Genomic DNA, 19,385 nt, shown 5'->3' with positions numbered 1-19,385 from the left:
AAATTTTGTATCCTTTTTTTAATGACACTTTGGGTGTTAAGGTTGCTCCCAGGGTTGTCCTGTGTGTATCAAACGCTGGACCAGGGGATTTGTCTGGCATGTTGCACCACAAAATCAAATGCACAGAGAACATTGAGAAATGAAATTGTGGAATTCGATGACACCTTTATCTTGTTTGGCTTGACACCGAAGAGGGATCAAACAGCTAAAAGACGCCTACGACCAAGCCTATAGACACCCTTCAGAAAAATAACTAACATGGCTTGCTTGATTGTAATACATGTACGAATCAGGAATCTTGGGAACGAGACCTGGGCATTGAACAGCAGAAGGTTTTCCTCGCATAAATCCATCCCTACCGGTTATTCAAGAATAATCTTAAGAACAGATATATTGGCAGTCATTCTGGTAGCACCCAGGGAACGGATATATGCAGAATACCAGGAAACAGTTTCTGCAAAATTCAATACAGATAAAATATATATTAGCATACCGAATTTAAAAGTTTAGGTCTCAAGAGACTTCGATTTGATCTTTAAAAGGATCTTATTTCTTTCATTATCTTCATGAAATCTAACTACAAAACATCCGTGTGTGAAAGGAAGGTATAGGGCAAAGAATGACTGAAATTGAAATCGGGTTTATATTTGGAACAATCAACTGTACCTACAATCTAACTTGAATCTCATGAAGCGAGTTTATCAACACAATCTAACCTCAGATGTGTTCAGCATGCTAGATTTAGTAGGAATTAACTCTTGGATCATGTTTTTCGATGAAAAAACATGTTTTTATGAGTCAGGAAAAATCAATGCCTTCATAGCTTTTGATTTTTTGATCGCTGGAAAAAACTGTATACAGGTTGGATTTCGGCAATCCAAAAGAGGGTTCACACTAAACAAAACCTGTAGATTGCATCTATGGTATTAGATGTGACAAAAAAACAAACAGGGGGTTCCACCCCATTTGCTAGGTCGTTTGCACATACAAACGACTACCAAATCTTAACCCATTGAAATCCATGTAAAAACATCAAATGAAGATACGATTATCACAAGAAACAAAAAATAAAAAGATGAACTAATGACTTGCTTTGGAGAATGAGACCTAAAGAAATTTTAAATGTCTTCCACGCAATGAAGGAGATTAAAAAAATTTCACCTCATTCAAGACAGAAGACACAAACCAGGAAAAAGACAATATTAAGCAGAAATCAGTAGCTCGATTAAAAGCCTATTTTTTGGTTTTTACTCTTGCGAGAAACTCTCCAAGGGGACGTGTTTCATGTCCTTACCTATAAAAGAGCTTTTCTTTCATAGAAAATATGCTTCTTTCCTACAAAGGGTGAAACAAACATATCAACGAGAAATATATAGTGGCTCAGAAAATAAATGCAAAAAGCAAAAAAGAAAGAACTTTCCAGTCAAAATTGTTTCATACCTCCCCCTTAGGGAAGCACTTTCCCCCATGTGACCCTTTCAAAGGAAAGAAGCCTCCCATGAGTGGGAGTGTAACAAACGCCCCTAAAATGCAGCCCTCAACTGTCTCAAGCCATATAATGAAATTTGAAGTTCCTTTTTTCAATTTTAACCCTTACTGATTCTTCCAAGAAATAGAGCAACAAGGAAAAATTACCATTAGTTTTTGCACCAAGATACCATAACTAGAAAGGGTTAAGATTTATGCGAGGAAAGCCTTCTAGTTATCATAATACATGTAGCCTTTTCCTACGAAGGTGACGAACACGGCAGAATACGGGCAACACTCTGGCAAGGTGAGGGTTCCAAAAAGTGGGTGAGATAGGGAATCCGGGTCCTAGGCTAGACTAAATGGGCTTAGTTAAGTTAAGGCACTAGGTCTAGATGAGTAGGGATTTCTGTAGGGTAAGAGCGCTTCTAGATCTTAGATGTCAGATCTTGCAACGGGGAGACTAAACCCTTATTTATAGATTTTTTGGCGGATTCCGACATGATTCTTATATATTCGAGATTCAGATATCTAAATCCATCCAAAGGTGAGATGGTGGAATCTGATCGACCGAAGTCTAAAAAGTCTTTTTATGATTGGCCAAAGGTTTTCTAGCCTAGGATCTAGAGAAGGGATAGGGTAAAAAGTTTTTTAGGTTCTCGAGAATGAAGGTAAGTTGATTGAATCCTATCTCACGAGTTTGTGAGATAGGGATAGGACTTCAAGAGACTTATCTTCAAATGGTGCAAATTTTTTAACCAAATAAACCACTACCGACACATGCTACTAACCACAATCAAGATCTTCTAACAACAATTCATGTATGGTCAGGAAATGTTGATGACTTATGTTATCGAGATACAACAAAACAAGCCATGTACCTGTGTCAACAAGGCTCGACACGCATACGGGTACCAAGTGCAGTATGAGTACGTGAGCCTGTGGGTTAGGTCGGATACAATTAAGACCCAACCCAAAACCCACACACGTTTTGTTCTGTTTTTTCCGTTGTCAAACCTCTCCCTTCTCACCCTCGGCAGCAAGAGGGGAGAAGAAGAAGAAAAGGAAAAGAGAGAGAGAGGGGGTACCTACTTCATCCTCCTCTATCTTCTTCTTCACCTCCTTGTTCTCCTTCTTCGTACCCTGAGAGAGAGAGAGAGGTACCTGCCTCCTCCTCCATTTTCTTCATCTTTTTCTTTACCTCCTTCATACCCACACACACAGGCGGTGATGCAGTGGGAGACCCTCCTTTATTCATTTTTTTAAATTTAAGAACATCATCCCCACCCCCTAATTCATTTTTTACCTACACCCCCCTCATTTATTCAAAATGTCATCCTACAACTCCCTCTTTTACTAAAATATGTCCCTCTTACTAAAAAATGCATTGGACCTACAAACCATTATATGGATCTTGCATTGGACCCACACTATAATATATATATATATATAGAGAGAGAGATAGTCCTGTTCATGTACCCTCATTTTTTGAAATTGTTGTGTTGTACCCTTCGTAAACATAATGGATTCGGTTGGCTACTGAGGACGATCTTGTGTCGTTAGTAAGGTGCCAGTGACATATTATGATTCAGGTCAACTGCTAATGACAATGAAAATTTGGTTTAACCATAACTTTGGATTTCGATATCAAATTGTCCTGATTTTGGCTTGTTTGGAAGTTGAAATCATCTAGTTTAATTCCTCTTTTGGATAAAAACCTTAATGAAGTCATTTTGAATGCAAAAAATGATGTTGAATTTAGCCTTACTTTAGAGTGAACTGAAAACATAAAATCTTGGTCGCAAGAAGAAAGAGCATGTCTCTATGAATGAAGAGCGGTCATGTCTCAATGAGAGGCCCCTTTTAGTATGGTACGGAGACAAAAGAAGAATTTTTTTCATACGATTGTGCATCTGTATCATAAAAAAGCACTCGCAAAGCAATGCGTTAGGGCAGTATTAAAATGGGGGAAGGTCTTCCATTCGATGACTGGCCTCGCCTTTAAAGAAAACCTCTAGTTCTCCCGCCGATAGATGCTTCTTTATCCCTTCATCCGCCTTGTTTCTTCCAGACATATTCCTGTACAAAATGACTGTCAAAATTAGGGTGTCTACCAGTGTGTGAATCTCGATTAACAACAAAAAAAAAATACACACCGGTTTTGATAAGAGCAAAATATTGGCCCCGACACTTGGCTCATCCTAAAATTTTAACATTTTATCTGTAATAATTTGGGAGAATCAATTTTTTTACTAAACCAGGTCAAAACCCAAACTGAACATGAACCTGTTTTTAGCATACCCGACCAAACCTAGACCTAGGTTCAAACCCAGACTTACTCGTGGCCCCAGGAACATAATGTGTCTATAGTTATATCTCTTAAACTAAAGCCAAATAAACAAACACTAAGCTCTACCTAGGGTTTCTACCTAAAAAACAACAAATAAACACCCAAAAAAAAAATCTAAAAATTCAAATTTTTAAAAAACTAAACAATTTTTTAAGGACACTACTTTTTAATGGGATCTTATTCGGAAGAATAAGGATCACAAGATCAAATCGGATCCAAAGGAAACCCTCACCCAAGGATTTCATGGGTCCCATAGCGATGCACACTAACAACCACATGACAAAATAGAAACTTAGGGTAACAAAATCACGAGATTTTGGTAATTGAAAACCAAATCTTACCCGAAGTTAAAAGTTAACGAGGTTTTTCTGAAATCCAAAATATGTATCATATTTTTTACATTGACTGTGGACTGAGAAAATGGCATACTCCAAAACAATCCCAAAATGACTAGACTCGGAGATCTTTCCAAAGACACCTTATTTGCCAAAAAGCGATCAGCGGGCATTAAGATACAACACCAACAATGCACCTAAAACAAGAGAAAACAGATGTCAAGACACTTGTTCTGATTGTTCTAAGCTATTTTTTATCATCAGCATTGAAAAACAAAAAAACAGTAAAAAGAACAAAAATAGCTCGAGAAGTCAGCTTTCCGACGCCACTAGAATCACCCCGATCCGATAAACGATCGAAGAGACAGGCTTTCAGAAGACAGCTTTCCGAGGCAGTTATCGTCGGTAGGCCTAATTTTTGCCTTGGTCAAAAACAGGGAAACGATGACCTTAAGAGGGGTTTCGGTTCTGAATCAAAACAGAGGATTTTTAGATATGTATTTCATCCTTCCAAAGGTTGTAAAAATATTAGTTTTTTAGACTAGAGCACTGAGCTATGGTATGAAAAACAAAAACAGGTATGTAGAAAACAATCAGAAAATAATAAGTTTTCTTGATTTCTACATGTTTTCGGATGCCTTAGAGGAATATTTTGAATATGTGCCGAAAATAAGGATTGTAGAGTCAATTGTCTATTTTCCAACAAATTCTAGAATGTGAGGATACGATTTACGAATAGAGAGAAATGGCTCAGCCAACAGGATAGGGTCAGATAGAAAAATAAATAGACTTGAATTTTGAATATAAGCTGGATCCAATATCCAAAAATAATATATAAAAAAATGAACTAACCTCGCAACCCTGAAAATCCCAAAGATGCTGATTTTGATGCCTAGACGAGGTCCCACCGTGATTGCCTTTCTGGAGACCCACACATTTTGAAAACCAAAAGGAGGGTTTATCCGGAAAAAAAAGTTTTTGGATCAAAAAATGGATTCGAAATTGAGACTAGATAGAGAGATGTGGGGTTTGCAATTCAAGTTGAGTGCCTTTACTGTTTTGTTGAGCAGAAATCAGCCGCACCAAGGACTTAAAATCTTCAATACGGGCTTTAACTTGCAAGTGATCACACCACATATGCGAGTCCTATAAAGAAAAGTAAGCTTGATGGTGTGAGCCTCCACCAAGGCTTGAAAAAAATAAGAAACACAAACGATATATGAAATTTAGAGAAATCCACACTTACAAAAGAATGAAATAAACGAAATGAACACAAAAACACTATGAATCTCACATTGAGCTTAAGTAGCCCTTTCCTACAACAGTGACGAGCACGACAAAAACTCGAGCAATACTTCGACTAGGTGCGGGTTCCAAAACTGGGTGAAATAGGGGATCTAAGGCTTAGGCTTGGCTAAATGGGCTTAGCTAAGCTAGGGTGTTAGGTTCAGATCAGTAGGGATTTCTGCAAGGTAAGAGCGCTTTTAGATCTCAGATGTCAGATCCTACAAGAAGGAGACTGAACCCCTATTTATAGATTTTTTGGCAAATTTTGGCACAACTCTTACGTATCTGAAATCCGAAGATCCAAATCCACCCAAAGGTGAGATGACCAAAGTCTAAAAGGTCTTTTTTTGATTTGCCTAAGATTCAAGAAAGAGATAAATTAGAGAATTTTCTAACTTATCTGTAAGTTAGAATAACGGTAAGTTCATTGAATCCATATTTGTACCTGGGTACAGGTACAAATATGGATGGTACGACATGCCAATACAAAAAATGTTGGTACGGGGACATAACTATATATATATATATATATATATATAGGAAAACTGAAATATGTAAACTAGTATGAACTGAGATTTTCATAGGTTTTTTTTTGCAAATCTAGCCCTATAAATGCATTTGACGTTGTCCATTTGCTTGGAATTGACTATTAGATCATCATAATCGGATTAAGAAATGTGATTTTTGTGCTTGAATATTTACGAAAATTCTGAGTCATTGATTTTCAAGCTTTAAAAGATCCTTCATGTACATTGTAATCGGATGATCCAAGAGTCTATTTTTATAAAACCAAGCATCTAGAACTTATCCGTACATTGAAATTTTAGAAAAAAAAAACCATGAAAATCTCAGTGCATACTAATTTACATATTTTGCTAGTTCACATATTCCAGTTACCATATATATGATATTTAATATTTAATATATATATATATATATTAAATATCACATAAAGACAAAATAAATTCAAAATAAACTAAACATAATATATTATATATTGAAATTATATATTATATATCTAAAATATATATATTATTATATAATATAATATAATATAAGACATGCAAAATGGTGTGCGCTACCTGACACAGTATGCCACCTAAAGTGGCGTGTCCCAGTAACATAGGAAATAGGACTCAAAAGGACTTATCTCCAAATGACGCACGTTTTTTTGACCAAATAAACCGCTAACAACGCATGTTGCTAACAACGATTCATGTGTCATTAAGAAATGCTAATGACACATCATGGATTTGGTTGGATAATGACGACCAATCATGTGACGTTAGTAAGGTGCTCGCGACAGCATGGTCCAGGTCAACTACTAACAACACTTCATATGTCGTTAGGAGATGCCAACTTATCTTTAACCATAACTTTGGATGCTAGTATCAGATTTACTTGAATTTTAGCTCGTTTGAAAGTTGAAATCCTCTAGTTTAATTTTTCTTTTGGACAAAAAAACTTGAAGCCATTTTGAAGTTTAAAATTTGTCATGAAATGGTGCGGATTTCAATGCACTTCATAATGATCTCCAAGACTCAAAACATTATACATTTAAACAACAAACTTAAGCATTAAAAGACACATATCAAAATACAAATAAATATTTTTATTCATAATGAACATTAAAAGAAATACAAAATAAAATTGCATTCAAAGCCTCACTACGATGCACTTAAAAAAAATAATACACAACCCTAATACTACCCATCACTCTCTTAACCTTACACGTTCACACACACCCTTTATTTATATAGGAGAAAGAGAGAAGAAAATAAAGGAGAGGAAGAGAAGTCATCTCACTAGCCAATCAAGGGGAAGCCTCCCAACCGTTAGGACTAAAGTCAACTTGTTTGACTTAGTCCCCAATATATATATATATATATATATAATCAATATACATATATATGTATGTATATACATATATATACAAAAAGATACATTTAATCTTAACACCCCCCCTCAAACTTTCAGTGTATGTTTGTAAATACAAATAAGCAACCCATTACATAAAATATCATGTCTTTATCGATTTTCTTCATTCATTGCTTCCTTCGGGAAGTGCTTTATCATATGCTCCATTACACAGCTTTAATTGTCATAAACCTGTAAATAGAACTAACAAAACATCTAACTATACAAAAACATATCTTAAGAAGATTTCAAATGATAATTATATTAGCTATATATTTATAGAGAGAGGATGGCCAAGCACACAATATAAAAACTATTTAATTTAACATCATTTAAAGAGAACAAACATTAATTTCAAATAAGATAAACTTTTAGCATTTTAATCATAGATGAAAACGTGCATTATTTACAAAAAATACACATAGAAGACATGATTATTAAATAAAGAACTCACAAGAGAGTTAAAATCACAAGACAGTTTTACACAGCGAAAGACATAAGAGACAAGAGTGATAACGAAACATTAATTTTTCAAAAGATAATACCAAGTGTCAAATACACACAATAGCCATTATGGGCATACACATAAGAGATTTCACTAATGAAATGCTTAGAAAAGTATGTAATAAAATATGCGAAATTATAAAAACACAGTGCAAAAGCGCGTGCAAGTCCAAGAGTGGATAATACAAAGGCACAAAGGCGTAATATAAGCACAAAAGTTCAAAAGCACAAGTCCACTATGGGACAACACAAAGAACCAACGAAGGACAACACAAACAAATAAAAAATATAATTTTTAATAAATATATATGCTTGAAAAAGCATAAACTTATACAAATTATGCAAGACAATTAATCATAGAATAACCCATACAACTAAAGCATAATGCAAAATGCATAAAAATATTTCAACAACTATTTCTCATAAAAGAGAAAATGAATTTAGATAAGTTCCGAATAGATTTTTTTTTAAATATCATACATCATAATGAATAAATTTTGCAAATTAAAACATTGTTTTAACCACCACAAGTAATCACCTCCTAGGCATGCAAACCTCAAATATCAAGTGTATCAGTGACTAAAACAAGAGCATAACCATCATACCACTAAAGGGCCAAAGACGCACACGAAGGTGTATAAACATCTCTTGTCTATATATAATGATACTTAAAAACAAGTGTATCAGCGACTAGAACAAAAACATAATGACAACGAAGGGCTAAAATCATACACGAAGGCGTGAATAAATATCTCTCGTCTACATATAATGACACTAAAAAAAAAACAAATATATCAGCGACTCGATCAAGAATATAATGCCAACAATGGGCTAAAAGCACACACGAAGGTGTGAATAATCATCTTTTGTCTACATATAATGACACTCAAAAAAATAAATATATCAACGACTAGATCAAGAGTATAATCTCAATGCTAACAAAGGGATAAAAACACACACACACGAAGGTGTTAACAAACATCTCTTGTCTACATATAATGACACTTAAATAAGAGGCATAAAAAGAAGAAGACACTCGAGGTAAGAATGATTGTAATGGAAACACACTAATGTCATCAATAAAAATATCAATTTTAACAATCTTTCGAAACACAGTGGTTTCAAAAAATAGATAGTCATCACAGATACACATAATTATAAGCATCCATAATAAAAAACAATGGCCAAAAACAAATGAGTGATTTATCATGCTCACAATCAAAGATCGCATAACCGTCAGTTAGAGCCAAACTACAAGTTGACAATCTAAATTGATATAAAACAAGGTGCACACAACTCACCCCAACAAGCATCTATGATTTAGCAATAACAAGGCCAAGAAAAATGATGTACCATATAAAAGTCTCTGATGAACAACACAAATGCCATAAGAAGGCAATAAATACTCACGAAAAACAATTTTCAAATAAGTTTATATATAAGAACCGATTTGAAAAAATAAAGTTTTAAATAAAATCCTAATAACGGTAGATGAAAACTTCGAATGAATATAGTGCAATCATATGGATAACAAGTGTCAATTGATACAATCAAATGCAATATAAGATGTCTCATGACAATTTTCATAATCTTGAATAAGCAAATAATGAGTCATGCCCAATATAAGCACTCTTCATAGAGGTGGTGGAATTATAAAGTTTGAGAATCCCCGAAAGATCATAAATCCACCAATGAGAACCAAGTGCACTAAGCAAATCTTATACGAAAGATAATAAATCTCATTAAAGAGACAAGAACACATATGACTAAAAAGTTAGAGATAAATCATAAGTCTACTATGAAGCAATTAAAGACGATCAAATGGAGATTCCCAAAGAGCTATATAGATCACACTTAAACAAGAGATTTTTCTCATATTGTAACATTTTTTTTAATAAGCATGATGTAAAATATCAATACGCAAGAGAAAAATCACAAAAGATAAACACATTTTTTATATGATAACAAGTCATGTTTATGCCTTTCAATAATTAAGGCATATAAAAAAAGAAAATCTTAATCCAACACGTGTCATTTGAAAATAATATTTACTTAATAGAGCAATATTGCTCAAATATATATGAAATAACATATTCAAAAAGGCCTCGTTAAAAATAAATAACGATAAAAGATTATGATTGATCACATCCTATGTCACATGGGTGCGGGTGCGGGGATGCGGCACTTCCAAAAAAACCCGGGTGCAGCAGGGGCAAAAATAATATATATATATATATATATATATATATATATATATATATATATATATATATATATATATATATATATATATAATTTTGAAGTTTTAACAGTTTAACATTTAACAGTTAACATTGTCATAATATCATTCATCATGCATGCAGCTTAAATCTTCCTTACTAAGTTACAGACAATGCAATATGTCTTGTGATGTAATGGAAGCAGGTTACTGGTCTATGTTCTTTTAGTGAGACGTGAATTATACCGAATTTTTACGCATATTGCTCTTTTCCACATCTATATATCTCTTTCAAATTGCAACAACCATCAAATCCAAGTCCCAAAAAACAATAATATAAGAAACAAAACAACATCAAACCAATAGTGGAATTACCCCAAATAACTCCGGCGGGTATCTATAAAATCTCACTTGCCCTGTTTCTTACCTTCCGGTGCTTACAAGGTTTACACAAATATTAAAAGCAATCTCGAAAACTATAAAACCATATACACGATCACTTGGTTCTAGCAGGGGGAGCCCAAAAGAAAAAAAATCTTCGCATTGTCATCAAGATTAAAGTGCCAAAAATGATAGCATGGTGATTTGGGTAATCGTGTGTATGCATATAAGCAACAAATCAACAAATCAACAGTGATGAATTCCAATTTGTTGAAGAAAACAGTGTTTGAAGAGGAAAAAAGGGTACCTTGAGAGAGAGAACATCTCGGATAACTAGCCGATAGTCGACAGCGATAGCGAGGAAGCACGAATCGGGGGAGAAGTAACAAGGGTCGGTTTGTTTGTAAGAATCTGTGAATTCCATGTGAAGAAACAGCGAGGTTTCTTCAGATATGCGATTTCCAAGCCACCCAACTCGGCATTACTGAGATGTTGGTGAGCGAGATGTCAATGCCGATCTTATTTTGAAAATCACTCCTCTCCGCTCCTCTCCTCTCCTCTCCCAAGCCCCTCCCCTGCCGAAAACAAAGAGAGCAGGGGGGCTCAACCCCTCCCCTGCCGACCCAACAAGAGAGCGAGAGGGGGGGTGAGGGGCTCGGCCCCTCCCCTGAAATCAAAAGGAGCAAGGTGGGGGGCTCGGCCCCTTCCCTGCCGAAAATAGGGAGGGGCTCAACCCCTCCCATGCAGACCCAACAAGAGAGCGAGAGGGGGGGGGGGGGGGGGCTCAGCCCCTCCCCTGCCAAAAACAGAGGGAGCAAGGGGGGGCTTAGCCCCTCCCCTGCCAACCCAACAAGAGAGCGAGAGGGGGGAGGGGATCGGCCCCTCCCCTGCCGACCCAACAAGAGAGCGAGAGGGGGGGCTCGGCCCCTCCCCTGCCAAAAACAGAGGGAGCATGGAGAGCTCAGCCCCTCCCCTGCCGAAAACAAAGGGTGCAGGGAGGGCGCAGCCCCTCCCCTGCCGACCCAACAAGAGAGCGAGAGGGGGGGGCTCGGCGCCTCCCCTACCGAAATCAGAGGGAGCAGAGGGGCTCAACACCTCCCCTGCCGAAATCAGAGGGAGCAGGGGGGGCTTGGCCCCTCCCCTGCCGAACCACCTTTAGAGCGAGAGGGCGCAGGGGGGGCTCGACCCCTCCCCTGTCGACCCAACAAGAGAAAGAGAGGGCGCAGGGAGAGGGGGGGGGGCTCAGCCCCTCCCCTGGCGACACAAGCAGAGAGCGAGAGGGACGTACCTGCGACGAGGGAAAGGAGGAGCTTAGGAGGTGGCATTGGGGCGTCGGGAGGAGAGGGCTCGAGCTGAGCTACGCGGGAGAGAAGAGGAGTAATTTGGGCAAAAAACAAATTGCCCTAATCACTCCTTTTCATCGGGGTTTTTTTTTAACGTGCAAAATGTAGACGAAAACGACCCTGGGTGCAGTACGCACCCAGGGTCGTGTTGTCCGCACCCGATGCCGCACCCGCGTCGCGTCGACGTGGGTGCAGCACCTGCTTTGCCGAGTCCCTGTTACTTAGATCACATCATAATATATTAAAAAAATCCAAAGATAGTCCATACATATGTCAAGAAATATAAATTTTAGTATTTTTCAAAACACATAATATTATAAGAAGTCACACATTCAACTTAAGCGGATGACTACAAAGGTGTTCTCTAAGAAACACACTCACAATACCCACAAAGGGAACCAAAAAGAAATGTTCTAAAAGAACACAATCACAAACCCCACAAGAGGATACACAATAAGGCACAATATAAAAATAAATATTTTTGATCAAATGAAATGAGTGTGTAAAAGCATATGCAAAATATAGTTTTTCACTACACATATCCATAATCTAAGACATATCAAAACACCGCAATTTTCACATACTTCACAAAAATATTTATTTTTAACATAACTCCTTTTTAAAACATACCATACATATAAAAGACAAGAAGCCAAAGATACATACCGGAATGTGAAATCTTTGAACCCATTTCATTTATTAATATGAATCGTTTCCAAGACTGATGTCATGCTCTGATACTATGTCACAAAATGGTGCGGATTCCAATGCACTCCATGATGATCTCCAAGACTCGTAACATTATACATTTAAATAACAAACTTAAAAATTAAAAGAAACATATCAAAATGTAAAATAATTTTATTCATAATGGACATTAAAAGAAATACAAAATAAAATTGCATTCAAGCTTTATTATAATGCACTCAAAGAAAAATAATACACAACCCTAATATTACCCATCGCTCTCTTAACCTTACACATTCACACACACCCTTTATTTATAGAGGAGGAGAAAAGTAAAGGAAAGGAAAGGAAGTCCTCTCACTAGCCAATCAAGGAGAAGCCTCCCAACGGCTAGAATTTCTAGCCATTGGGACTAAGTCAACTTGTTTTGACTTAGTCCCCAATATATATACGCATACACGTGAATGTATACGTATATGCTATACTATATACATAAGTATGTATATATACAAATAATCAATATACATATATATATATGCAAAAAGATACATTTAATCTTAACAAAAACAAGGTTAAAGTTAATATTAATTTGAAATTAGTTAAAAACATGAGATCTTGGTTGTATGAAATGACTCGGTTAAAATTGAGGTATCTACATATATAGGTTTTTCCGACGATCCAAAAATCAATTTTCCTGACTCATAAAAACACATTTTGCCATCGATAAAACATTATCCAAAAGTCTATTCCTACTAAATCAAGCATGTTGGACACATCTATGAGGTTAGATTGTGTCAAAACAACTCGCATAGTGAGATTCAAACTATATTGTAGGTACAATTGATTGTACCAAATATAAACCCAATTAGAAATTCTCCATTTCCTTGTAACATTTTGCAAAATTGTTCTAAATAGGTTATCTAAATAGCAACCCAAGTAACAGATATGCAGATTCTTCAAAATGGTTTCTGGAAAATGGTTAAAAGGATTATATACCTTTTTATCATTTATAAACAGAGAAAAGCAGACAGCCAGTCTTTCAATGATCCTGGACATTCAGAGGCAGAGCCTAACAGTTCAATGACTAGTTGGACTGCCTCTCTAACAGTCATATTGACTGACATAAAAAACAGAAAATAAAAAAAGACTCTACAGTCCCTATTGGACTGTATTATATTACAGAGTTATGATGCTGCCCCATGTGGATGGGGCAAGGCATGCGGATGATTGATGTTTCATGAGATGTTTGTAGCTTTCGATTATATTTTTATTTAATTTGTTACATTTTTTAAATGCATATTTTTTTGCAGAGATTTTCAAAAGTGTCTTTAATTGCAAGCTTTTCCACACCGAGATCTTAGTAATGATTTTTAGGCAGTCCATCGACTGTTGGACTGCCTCCCTTTCAATGTATGTGAGGCTCTATAAATAGAGCCTCACCACTCCATGTAAAGTATGTTTTTCTAAGCATATTGGCTGTTATACAAAAATCAGTTTTTTACATTGTGCTCTTATGGAATTTGTGCCATTGTGCTCTTGTGGAATTCATGCTTTTGTATATCTCTTTTATGAGATTGTTATCGGTCCATTAGAGAACATATTGTATCTGTGCACTTGTGTAGCCCTTCGTTGGCATTGTGATTGTGCACATCCTGTTTCATTACAAATTCTTATCCATTTACTTGCTTTTTGAGAAATCCCAAATAAATTCATAAAAGAAAAAAAAAATTGTCTTAATATACTAACTTTTGAATTACATATTCCACATAAAAGTTAAGAACCTCAAAATAAAATAAAACGTGAGAATTTTTTTCAAGAGAAATGAGAATAAATGTGAGAAATGTAATTGAGGTGACAGACAAAGAAATAAACTTAAAAGGCCTAAACAATAATTATAAGAACTTCCTCATATAAACCACAGGAGAAACTTTGAAATCGCAACACAAAATTTAATAGATATGGACCACATATAAACAAAAACCAAAAGGGAAGACAATAGAATAATAGTAACCAATTGATGCAAAATGTTAAAGGCGCTTAAAAGAAAAACAAAGTCTTTCAGTCTGGAACTTAAAACCTTAGCTAGAAATCTCCATAGATTCCAAATGTTTTATTTTCTAGCAAAAAGCTGTAAACTCTGACATTACAAAAAACAACAATAACATGCAGATATGACTGACGATAACAAAGCTAGAGACTCAACTTAAATATTCAACAATGATCACCAATGAGGAGGACTGCAGAACATACTTAACATACTACAATTAAGTCCAAGACACCAAACAGAATCTGTTCTCACATGCATAAAAGGTGGCAAATAAAAGTAATTGTCACATGCAACAAAGCTGTAGCTACCTTTGAAAAGAAAAATTAGCCAACCATGACTATCTAAATCTTCAACCTCCATTTTGTCATTCTAAATTACAGGTAAACAGTTGCACAACACTTGTGCAGTTGAACAACAGTTCATTTTTTATAGCAATTCAGTCAGGGAGCATGTACTAAACTCCAAATTAAAGACAATCAGAACTGGCCAACATACATCACCTTAACTTTCACGGACAAAAAAACAAAATTAAAAAAGTGGCTATGGTACAGCCAGGAAATACATCTGTGGACCCATAACTTCTAGATTCAAGACATTCAAGCATAGACAAAAGATCGCTATCACACATAAAAGGCAGGTGATGGCAGCAAGTTGGTAAGAGAGATACGGCTAGCTGGCTTCAACGTATCTTCATGTTCGATGGGTTATGTTTGATATTTCTTTATTCAAATATCCTGCTTTTTACACGCTAGATGGGAAGTGTGTTCTTCTATGTTTCAGTTACATATTAATATGGGCCAGTACATTTGACAGAATACCCCTCCAACTCTTACCATTTCAAGGAGGATTTTTAGACAACTTTCACCATCTATTCGCCTCAAACAAAGGAAGATGTGTCAGCCTATACCTGCCAAGTCTCACCATTCCAAGAGGATTTTTAAGATAACTTTCACGAGCTATTAGCCTCATGCTAAAGAAGATTCGTTGACCTAAGTTTCCAATGAAGACCCACTGAGTCCATTGTCGCCAAAGAGGAAAGAGAAATCAAGAAGTGACACATAAAGTGGAATCAAGAAGTAAGGATCTTTTAGGTTCATGTGAATCGGGAAACACAAATAAGAAGAATATAATTCCTTCAGAATTCAAAGAAGAAAGCGGTCCTAACAATATATGATACTACTATTACATCTAAGATTTTTTTTTTTTTTTGCTTTTACATGCATAGAGTGTGTTCCTTGAATACTCATGGGACCCAAAATAATTTTCTTAATATTTACTATATGATTACAAAATTAGTCTGCTGTACATATATAAGACAAAATCTGGTATGGACATATCTAAACAAAAATCGCTATTTCTTAACACAAAAACTAGCAAGTAGCGAATTATAGGTGAATATTAACATACCATACTAACAATCTAACAGAAGAAACGTTTGCCACCTTTGGCTTGACTTTATATCAAAATACAAATCTTAAAGTTGAAAAGAAAAGATTGAATTTTTAATGCCATTGAGTTTAACAAAAGTAAACAATTTTTTGCATTTCTAAAGAATTATATAAAATGTTTATCATCTAAGAATTATTCTTCAATCTAATTAAAGTAGATCAACTATGATTCCCTTCTTATAAGGAGCACAATTCATATGTTGTTTTTTAAGAACAAAAAAAACTCACGTTCAAAATCTAATGTCCTTGGAAGTATGCCTTCCATGATGAGGGAACTAAATTGTGACCAGCTTCCAGCTTGCAAAACAGGTTTTTGAAAAATGAGCCACCAAATAGGGAGAATCTTTCCATAAGCCATGACAAAAAGTTAAATATCAAGGTAATGAAAACCGACACTCTTGTAACTTCCCCCAGCAACATCAATCGACAAAACATGCCCTGTGCTTTTATTTTTTTCATCATCTTGAGCAGACTTATAGTAAGAAATTGCATTTGTGCTGCATAGTCAAACAAAGCATAGCTAACATGAAAAGGAAACCATACACCACCATAATCTTTCTTGATCAAGTGATCTATAAAATTTTGCATCACAAAATTCAAGTACATGGGCAGTGAGGATAATTTGCGTAATTAGCAGCCTTACTGTGATTCAACCCAATTCATGTTCAACAGCATCCAAACAATACCTCATGCAAAAAATATCATATCACTACGTGTTTCTGGTCATTGTGGGGGAAAAAGTCTTGAAAGCATTGAACATGTTAACATTAATCCACACATATTTGATTTTCAGATTCCGAAGCCAAAAAGAGCACGTATCTTGTGAAAGATAAGATCCCTCCACCCTCTCTCAGTATTCTCAACAACTGTAGCATTTCCATATCTGCATAATGAGCATAATAGAACAGGATGAGCATGCAACAATTTAAGTAATCAGAACTTTGAGAAAAACAAATGAAATTAAACATGAATTCCATCCAAATCTTTTCAACTCCCCGCATGAGCAAAAGATAACTTAAAAATCCCAGATTAAAGTAAAACCATTGCAGCTACTACCGATTCATCTCATCTCAGTCGCATTGAAATGCCATCATAAAAGATTGATGTCAAATAAATGGCGAAGCATCAGTTTCGTTCGAGATACAAGGAAAAACCCATTGCCCATCTTCAAATAAGAAACGTAAACAAGAAATAAAGAAGAAGAAAAAAAGACGACAAAAGAAAACATAACATTGCAACTATAAACTATGACTAAAACATAAATTAGCACCACAACAATCGAACTAGAACGAATTGACCAAAACGAAAGCACTTACCTAATGATTGAAGCACGAGAAAACTCATAGAAGCCAAATAAAATAAAATCAAGAGGGAGAAGGAGAAACGATGAAAAGAAAAAATGGGTGACCTGTCTTCCTCGGGGACGTCAGTCTGGACAAGCTTAATGATCGTTAAACCAGGCTCTGGCTCTTCAAACGTCAAACTCACCTAAAACACGCAAAGAAAGAAAACGAAACCATCAGAATTCAAACGAAAAAGCAGTGGAAAAGTATAAGGACAAATGAATGCGGAGCAACGACACGCCTTATTACCATAGAGTACAGACCATCGGCCCAACTACCAAACCTCCATTTCTGAACAATGCTCTTCCCCTCCCGCAACTCCACGTTAACGCCCGTGATCGAGCCGTCGAACAACGAGAATTCTCCTCCCACCTCCCTACTGATCCTCGCGTTGCTCTGCGTGAACCCCTTCCATCTGTTGTCGTCCATCAGTATTTCGTAGATATCCTTCGCCCTGCAATTGAACCTCTCGCTCAAGCTAATCGTCCTGAACCCTTTTTTCTTCGCGGCCTGCTTATTCTTCTCTCCGGTTTCCTCCGCCGGGTTCGCTGATGCAGCCGGTACCCTTGCCTTCACCGCCTTTGACTTCAGCTCGACCTCGTCCTTCGCCGGCCCGCCGGCGCTCATCCCGTTCACATACTGCCTCACCTTATCGATCAAGATGAGCTTGCCGGCGGCGACGAACGCCTCCTTGATCCGCATCCCGATCTGGCCCTCGTCCTTGATGCTGATCTTGATCTCTGGATCCTCGTCGGCGTTTTCGTCGGCGATGTAGGGGAAGTCGACGAGGCCGTCGACCTGGAGCAGGGTCTTGCCGTCGGAGTCCTTGGCCTCGCCCTCCCAAGAGAGCTGGACGGAGAGCTCGTAGCCCGGAATGATCTTTCCCTTGCGGATGTTGACGTAGGCCTCCCCTTCCACCTTCTCGACCTTCTTGGTCCGGACCCAGAGGTTTCCCTCGCCGGTGAGGATGGGGATGCCTTCGAGAAGCTTCGAGAGGAGGCACCTGGACCAGTCCATGCAGTCCTTCTCCGCCCAGTGCCAGTTGTGGACGTTCTGGCCGTCGGCGCGCTCCTCTACGATCCACCTCTTGTCCCCCTCGCCGTACTTGGCCATTCTTTCGTCAGAAGGAAGAAGAGAGAAGCAGTGGGAAATGGTAGGACTTACGAAGGAATGAAAAAGCCTCCTGGGCAGAGAATGAAAGTTCGCGAAGAGCTGGCGAACAGGGTGAGAGATCAAAATACGAGGGGGAAGCGGACCAAGCACTTTCTTCTGGATCCTTCCTCCCACGAAGAGTCCAGAAGGTGACCCTGATGACAAGTAAGGAATATTCTTGAGAGCCCGAATCTGGTAAACCGGCGTTTTACGAAATTACTGTAAGACCCCGAGAAAGGCGTATGACTAAAGGTTGTCAACGGGCCTGGTTTACCCGGACCCGCCCTGAACCAAACACTACAGGGTCCAGGTATTATGATAAATAATAAGACCCGGGTCCGGACTCGAAGGTCCGATTAATAATGGACCCGGGTATAGTTTGTGAAATTTTATACCAGACCCCTACCCGATTAAGACCTGCAAATTTTCAATGTAAAAATAATAAAAAATATTGTTTTACCAAATATGGTCCGAGTATGATTCATGTAGTTCTTATCAGGTCCAGTATGACTTTTCTTATACTGGACCCGATTAGAATCGGGTTTGAACTTGATAACAAACTCAAAAATTGGGTCCAAGTCTGGTTCCACCTGAGTTTGAACCAAACCCCACCCATTGGCACCCTTATATATGATAGACTGGGGCTGCAAACGAATCAGAGAACTTACGCCGAAGGGATCAAATGCTCAGCGCGCATCCACCACATCTGTAGAATGGTGGAAACATCGTTCTATCATCCCTCTTATGAAGAGAACATGATGGGAGAAACAATGATTTAAAAACAAAAATCAAGCATTTTTTATTGATTGGAGTTTTTTCTTTTATTTTCATTGATTAGGGCTTTGAACCAAATATCTTAAATTAAGGTTTCTGTTATTTCATTTTATCAATGTTTTCCTTTGATTT

At 37.1% G+C, this 19,385-nt stretch overlaps 1 protein-coding gene across 1 annotated transcript; it reads right to left on the bottom strand.

Annotated features, from left to right (window-relative positions):
* Positions 1–16,539: 16,539 nt before the first annotated feature.
* On the bottom strand, positions 16,540–18,531 carry LOC149846935 (uncharacterized). Its single transcript, XM_089996669.1, has 3 exons — positions 17,577–18,531; positions 17,393–17,472; positions 16,540–16,867 (listed from the first exon to the last, which is right to left on the bottom strand). Exons 1-3 carry the CDS (start codon positions 18,438–18,440, stop codon positions 16,774–16,776), a joined length of 1,038 nt encoding a protein of 345 aa, XP_089852795.1. The 5' UTR covers positions 18,441–18,531; the 3' UTR covers positions 16,540–16,773.
* Between the last annotated feature and the right edge of the window lie 854 nt (positions 18,532–19,385).

Source organism: Nuphar pumila, chromosome 2, assembly GCF_984573655.1.
Source record: "Nuphar pumila chromosome 2, dmNupPumi1.hap1.1, whole genome shotgun sequence".
Lineage (NCBI taxonomy): Eukaryota > Viridiplantae > Streptophyta > Magnoliopsida > Nymphaeales > Nymphaeaceae > Nuphar > Nuphar pumila.
This window is presented reverse-complemented; position numbering and strand designations above follow the sequence as displayed.

What these genes read in the sequence shown, in the direction of transcription:
- LOC149846935 (XM_089996669.1), bottom strand. Translation starts at nt 18,440, where the DNA reads ATGGCCAAGTACGGCGAGGGGGACAAGAGGTGGATCGTAGAGGAGCGC. An exon ending in CCGATGGTCTGTACTCTATG is followed by an intron (nt 17,473 to 17,576) that starts GTAATAAGGCGT and finishes TGCGTGTTTTAG; the next exon opens with GTGAGTTTGACGTTTGAAGA. An exon ending in GACGTCCCCGAGGAAGACAG is followed by an intron (nt 16,868 to 17,392) that starts GTCACCCATTTT and finishes CTCATTATGCAG; the next exon opens with ATATGGAAATGCTACAGTTG.